The following is a 6,603-nucleotide window of genomic DNA, read 5'->3' as shown; positions in this document are numbered from 1 at the left end:
CTCCTCCTCAATCCTTCCCCTCTTCTCCTCCCTCTTCTCTCCTTTCCTTCTCTTCTCTCTCTTCTCCTCTCCCTCTCTCCCTTTCTTTTCTTTTTGATTTGTTTGTTTTTCGTGGTCCGCACAGTATGTATGAGGTCTAGTTGTCAAGGCGGCGAGAACTTACAATCTTCCTCTTCCACTCTGCAATCTTGTCTTCCTCTCCTTCGGTCCGCCAACTATAGGTCCTGACGCGAAGCTGCGGGTCCTTGCCGCGCCAGTCGGCCGTCCCCCCTCTCATCGTGAGAGCGGGCGGGCGGGACGAAGGCGGGAAGAGGAAAGGGCTGGAAGTCGCCGTTCTGGCTGGGGATTGCCTGTATGCGGGTTCGGAGAGAAGTGCCGCGACGGGGAGCAGCGCGGTGCAGTCCAGCTGGACGCGGTGAGCCAAGCGAGATAGCGTTGGTCGGACAAGCGTTGAAGCGAGGCGAGCGAGGGGTTGCACCGCCTGGCTGGCTGGCTGGCTGTGCGGTGGGCAGCGAGAAGGGAGCGAGACGAGCGAGACGAGGGGAAAGAGCGGGGCGGGCGAAACAAGCTGGGGATGGAAGGGGTGGCGGATGGCTGTTCCGCGGAGGCGGTGTGGTCGAAGAGTGCGAGTGTGTGTGTGCTGTCCAAGTGAGCAGTCCCAGTGAAAGAGTTGTGTGACAAGCGAGTCGGTGAGCGAGGGGAGAGAGAGAGAGAGAAGGAAGCGGGCTGTGTGGAAGTGGACCAAGCCAGGCACGCCCACGCTGCCCTCGCCGCCTCGCTCGCCTCGCCCTCGTCCAACTCGACGGCAGCAGGCATCCTCAGCGATGTCGGCCTGAACAACCCACAAACGAACCACAAACGAGCAACCAACCAACCAACCAGGCCAACCCACAGCCCAGCCCAGGACACTCGGCATCTCGCACGCACAACTCCGACCCACACCATGCCACACCCAGCTGTCAGGCAGCCTCCCAGCCCGTCCCATGGCAGCACAGCAGTCACCCTGCACTTCAGGGAACGACAGAACAAGCAGCCACTCTGTGCGTGCCATCCCTCACCCCTGCCCCGACTTCCGAACCCCTGACATCCCCCTTCGCTCGCATCGCGCAGACCGCCCAGCCGCACTGCGACGCAATGGTGAGCATCAGAGCACTCTCAGCGACACCCTGAGCGAGTCTGACCCTCTCGCAACCGCAGGATCTGTCCAGCGCGACCTGTTCATGCACCCATCGCCGCCGCATTCACCCTCCCTCGCCGCGACAGAAGCAAAGTCGCAGTCGTGGCTGAGCACCCTCGCCGCGCCCTTCTCGCCCGTCTCGCAGGACTCGAGCAGGGACATTGGCGCTGCCTTCGTCCGCGGCCGCATGCTCCCGCGCTCGCAGTGGAAGGTGCGCTCTTCCTCGGACTGCTGGCGTGAAGGAACGGTGCTCACTCCACTCGCTCGTGTGCGACAACAGCCCGATGACGAGGCAGAGAACTGCGCAGACCCAGACTGCTCGCTCAGGTTCGACCTCATCAACCGGAGACACCACTGCCGGTGCGCGCCGCTCTCTCCTTCCGGTCCATCCCCTTCTCCCGCTGATCCTCGCCCCGTAGCACCTGCGGCGACATCTTCTGCGCCGCGCACTCGTCTCGCTCGACGCTGCTGTGGCCTTCGAGCGAAGACGACTCCGTCCCAGCCTTCACGCCTCGAGGCACTCCTCGCGCGACCCCCCGCTCATCCGCCATCGACCTCCCCTCTCTCGCGTACTCGGTCTCTCTCTCGAACGCATCAGCCATCTCTACCGCCTCGACCGCCTCGACCAGCTCGACACCCACCTCGTCCTCCCCTCCCTCCCAGACCAACTCGATGCCGCTCTCAGCACGCGTCTGCGACAGGTGCTACTTCTCCGCGCCGAACCCCTCCGGCGCTCCAACCCCTCTCCTCACCCCGCCCGTCCTCGCACACCCACTCGCGCCCTACTCGGCCTTCGGCAACGCCGCGAACGCAGGCGCAGGCCCCTTGACCCTCCGCCACCCTCATTCGCGAGCTAGTTCCGCCTCGCGCGCCTCGTCCCCCGCTCACTCCCCTCCCAACGCACACTCTCACGCGCAAGCGCACGGCAAGGCCTCGTCGCGCTCCCGCTCGCGACAAGGTAGCGCTACATCGACTTCATCCGTCACCACCGCGTCGGAGTACTCGACCCCTTCGACGTCCGTCGAGGGCCTCGCGGCGTACGGAACCTCGACTTCGACGGACGGGACGTCGCCCGAATCGCTCGTCATCCCGCCCACCCAACTTCACGCGCACGGGCACGGGCGACGGAAAAAGCAGCCCAGCTTGTCGCGCAACTCGAGCGCTTCGAGACTCGGGTCGAGGGGCGCGTCGCCTGCGAGTGTGAGGGGCGCGAGGTGTACGGCGGTTACGACGCCCAAGGTAGTCAGGGAGGGCGAGGTGCTTTCGGATTCGTCCGACTCGGAGCGCGACGGGCCCGAGGCGCGAAGGGCTTTCGACGGGGTATCGAACGCCTCGACCGAGGTCGAAGACGGCCCGCCGCGTCTGGCTGCCGACGAGGACGGGGAAGAAGACTCGGACGAAGACGACGAGCGCCATGAGCGGACTGTCAAGGAACGGAGGAGGCTCCAGCAGGAGTTTGGGAGCGTACAGGGAGGGCCGTGGCAGAGTTGGGCGACCTTCTGAGGCGCGCCCACGGCATATCTTATCTCGACACTCTCGACTCTATCCTCGAGCGCCCTAATCGCCCCCGCGCTCTCTTCCTCGGTTTCGCTCTAGACGGCCCATCACCATCAGTACCCCTCGCCCTTTCTCCCACGGACGTTCGCCTCCTCCTTGCCCTTCGAGCCTCTGTATACACGGATTCCCGATCTCTCTGTCCTTTCGTCCTGGGTTGCCACGCATATAGCTGTTCGTTCTCTTTCTTGCTGAATAGATGTATACTTCTTGCTGTGATGTGAATGAACACTAGACTTCCGTCCTCTCGTTGCCTCTTCGAACTCGACGAGATCAAAGAGCGTGCGAAGGACTTTGCAGGCGAGAGGGCTTGCGACGGAAGGGGTGATAAGGAGAAACTACGGAGGGGTATCAAGCGGACACGCAAGCAGCGGAGCGAGTGACTGACAGATTATAACTTGGAAGAACGAGGACGAGAGCCGGGCGCAGGCGGCGACGAAAGGGAGGAACTAGTGTCGCGCCACAACTTCACGATGCCTCTTGACCAGCCGCGCGTGAGGAGTCGGCGCAGGCGTGAACTTCGGGAGGCGGCGGCGAATCAGTTCGCGCTCCGTACCAGCGCCTGAGCCGGGATGAGCGACCTGCGCGGCGGACTGGACCGGAATGCCTTCGTCGTCTGTTGGGACGGACTGCTCAGAGGTTGTTGTCGATGACGAGGACGAGGGAGGAGGCGATGCGGAGGCAGAGGACGAGGATGAGGCAGGAGAAGAAGTTGGATCGGGCTCGGAGCTGGATGACGAGGAAGAGGTTGGTGCGGGTCCGGGGCTGGACGAGGTCGCCGAGGGAGAGGCTGAGGAGGTGTCCTGAGTTGCGGAGGAAGGCGTCGGCCGGGTGGATGTCGTTGCGGGTTCGTCCGAGGAGGAGCTGGAAGACGACGAGGACGCGGAGGACGGCTCAGGACGTGTCGTGCTAGACGACTCTGCGTCCGTCGTCGTGCTTGTGACAGGACGAGTCGAGCTGTGTAAAGGGCGGTCAGCATGCTGTCGCGGAATTGCTCGGGTCGAACGACGTTGCGAAGCTCACCTGGAGGACGAGTCAGGGTCGGTCGTGGTTGCCGATGCTAAGGAGGAGCTGCGACAAAACACTTCAATGTCAGTCAATGGAAAAGCGAAGAGCAGAAAGGCGACGCACCTGCTTGTGCGCGTCGAAGGAGCAGGCGTAGTTCGCGTGCTCGACTCGCAGTCGAGGCCTTGGCAAATCGAGACACTGACCGTCGTGCTGTCGCTGCGACAATGCAGGTTAGCAGATGCAGCGGAAGACAGTCGGAAGCAAACGCACCTGCTTGAGGTCGACGAAGGTTCGGCGTCGCTCGTAGAGGTCGGGGTTGGCGCTCGTGTCGTAGAGGGCGCGCAGCCGCCAAGAAGCGGAGGAAGGCCAGGGACACAAGTCGACTCGGCTTGCGTCGTTGTGGTTGTCCTGTGGGGCCGGACCGCTGTTAGCTCTGCCATCTCGAGAAGGCCGAGCAGGCAGAACGTACGTCCTCTCGCTCGTTGTAGGACGAGCCGTCTCAGCCTCCGTTGTCGTCGTACGCGTGCTCGACGAACTCGGAGACGTGCTGGGCTGGCAACCGCCCAAAAGCGGAGGCAATCCCGGAATGCAGTCGGTCGGCGTACTGCTCGATGTTGCGGTACCCGACGGCGCAAGAGTCGTACGCGACGAGGTTGTACGTGTCGTGACTGCTGGAGAGGAGGTCGTAGTCGGTTCGGGACACCCACCAAGCAAGACGGGCAAGCCTGGGATGCAGGCTGCGCTAGTCGTGGTCGGCGCCGCGCCTGTCGTACTTGAGCGCTCAGACGTCGTACTCGCGGCTTCAGTCGACGAGGAGGAGCGCGAAGAAGTTGTCGGAACGGGGCAGCCGCCGAGGAGGACGGGAAGACCAGGGATGCAAGCTGGACTAGAGGTGGGCGCAGCTGTCGTTGTCGTGCGCGAGCTGGGGAGTACCAGGATGAGTCAGGACGCTGCACCCTAAGGAACTTAGGTCCGGCGCACCTCGACGTGCGGCTCGACGTTGTAGGCTCGGGACATCCGCCAAGCAAGACGGGCAAGCCAGGGACACAAGCTGCGCTACTCGTGGTCGGGGCCGCGCTTGTCGTACTTGAGCGCTCAGACATTGTGCTCACGGCTTCAGTCGATGAGGAGGAGCGCGAAGAAGTCGTTGGAACGGGGCAGCCGCCGAGGAAAACGGGGAGGCCAGGGATGCAAGGGGCAGACGTCGAAGATGGTGCTGCGCTCGTTGTAGTCGGTGGCTCGGTAGACGTGCTAGGAGGTGCGGTTGTTGACGATGTGCGCGAGGAGCTGGACGAGATTGGGCAGCCGCCGAGGAAGGGGGGAAGACCGGGAATGCAAGCGGCCGTGCTGCGACAATGCGATGGGGTTAGCGTTGCTTGATGCGTCTCCGGGAGCGTTTGACGCACGTGCTGGTCGGGACGGCGGAGGTAGAGACGGAGCTCGTCGTCCTGCGTCCGAAGGGAAGTCAGTACTGCCTTCCGGCGAAGAAAAACTCGGCACGCACGTCGGGTCCGCCGAGGTTGTGCGAGTCGACGAGGTCGGGATGACGCTGGTGACTTGACTAGTCGAGCTGTGGTGCGCCTGTCAGCTTCTGAGCGAAAGCATGATCAAGCGACAACCCGCACCTGCTCGCCTGCGACGTTGTGGTCGGCTGCTGACTCGTCGTCGCGGGGCTGGTGACGATAGGCGAGCTCGAGGAAGACGAATTAGTCAAGGGCGGAGGAACTGTGGTCGAAGAGCTGCTCGACTGGCTTGATGCGGGCAGGCTCGATGTTGAGGGTACGCTCGAGGTAGAGGGCACGAAAGACGTCGTCGAGGAGCTGCTCGAAGGCGCAGACGACGACGGAACGGAATTTGTGGTAGGCGAAGCGGAGCCGGGCCTGTTTGCTTCCCCAGTCAGCGATTCTTCCTCCTGGCCCGTAGGTCGTGGACACGCTTACCTCGTCACAGTCAGGTCTTGGAAGGCTGTCGAGTAAACCGTCTCCACAGCTTGTGGGTCTGCATGGCTTTCGTGTCAGCGCGGATCATCCTGAGAGGTAGGGATCCGGACGAACCGTTCAGCAGAGTTCGCGTTACGACAACCTGTCCGCCAGCGACGTACTGCGTTTGTGTGGCGACCACCACAGCCTGTCCGTCGATAGTGACCGTCTCGAAACCAGTCTGGACCGCGCCAGCAGCAGTCGCCGACACAGTGACAACCGGCAGCGTGACTTCTTGCAAAACAGTCGAGATGCGGCCGTTCGGGAGGGTCGAGAAGGAGCTGCGGGTGACGACGGACGCCGTGCGGGTCTGGATGAAGGTGGTCACGCCGTTAATGACGGTCGTATACCCGGCAGACGAGTCCTGCGCAGCCAGGTTCTTGTCGTCTTTGCGAGTCGTGACGACCGCGGCAGGCACGATGGCAATCTGGGATGGCTTCAGCGTCAGCATAGCTGAGCTGTAAAACAAGGAGAGGTCGCAACTCACGATCAACACCGCCAAAGCCGCGAGGAGGAGAACGCCCTTCATGCCGCGCGTCAGCCTCCCGCCTCGCGCACTCGACGACGGCGCCGCCGAAGTCATGTATCGGCGGTCAGTCGCCGGCGTCTGCGAGTTGCGATGAACGTGAGCGAGTCGAGCCGAGCGTGGAGAGGAGCGCGCACTCACCCCCGACAGGCTGTAGGCGGATGACATGGCGATTTGTGGCAAGACTGCCCGGGTGAGTCAAACGAGTGTGTATAGTTGGAAGCAGTAGTCGCGAGGAAAGCAGCTCTTGAAGCCAGGAAGCGGTGTGGTGAGGCGATGAGAGGGGGCGAGGGGAGGAGACACGCGAGAGAGGAGTCCGTCTGCCTCCGAGGACCCCGAGGAAGGCCCCTGCGTTCCGT

General features: G+C 63.1%; 2 protein-coding genes across 2 annotated transcripts; one reads left to right on the top strand and one right to left on the bottom strand.

Moving 5' to 3' along the window:
• Positions 1-943: 943 nt before the first annotated feature.
• On the top strand, positions 944-2,680 carry RHTO_08121 (zinc finger, FYVE-type protein; the record flags this gene model as incomplete). The annotated part of the gene is made up of 5 exons (XM_016421775.1): positions 944-1,040; positions 1,111-1,137; positions 1,198-1,388; positions 1,458-1,537; positions 1,597-2,680. The coding sequence occupies 5 exons, from the start codon at positions 944-946 to the stop codon at positions 2,678-2,680; spliced, it is 1,479 nt and encodes a 492-aa protein (XP_016273887.1).
• A 500-nt stretch (positions 2,681-3,180) lies between these two features.
• On the bottom strand, positions 3,181-6,412 carry RHTO_08120 (uncharacterized protein; the record flags this gene model as incomplete). Its single annotated transcript, XM_016421774.1, has 13 exons — positions 3,181-3,688; positions 3,755-3,802; positions 3,863-3,955; positions 4,010-4,147; positions 4,209-4,661; positions 4,721-5,086; positions 5,146-5,187; positions 5,244-5,309; positions 5,365-5,619; positions 5,680-5,737; positions 5,794-6,145; positions 6,206-6,325; positions 6,386-6,412. The coding sequence occupies 13 exons, from the start codon at positions 6,410-6,412 to the stop codon at positions 3,181-3,183; spliced, it is 2,526 nt and encodes an 841-aa protein (XP_016273886.1).
• Between the last annotated feature and the right edge of the window lie 191 nt (positions 6,413-6,603).

This window comes from Rhodotorula toruloides, assembly GCF_000320785.1.
Source record: "Rhodotorula toruloides NP11 unplaced genomic scaffold Scaffold9, whole genome shotgun sequence".
Classification (NCBI taxonomy): Eukaryota; Fungi; Basidiomycota; class Microbotryomycetes; order Sporidiobolales; family Sporidiobolaceae; genus Rhodotorula; species Rhodotorula toruloides.
This window is presented reverse-complemented; position numbering and strand designations above follow the sequence as displayed.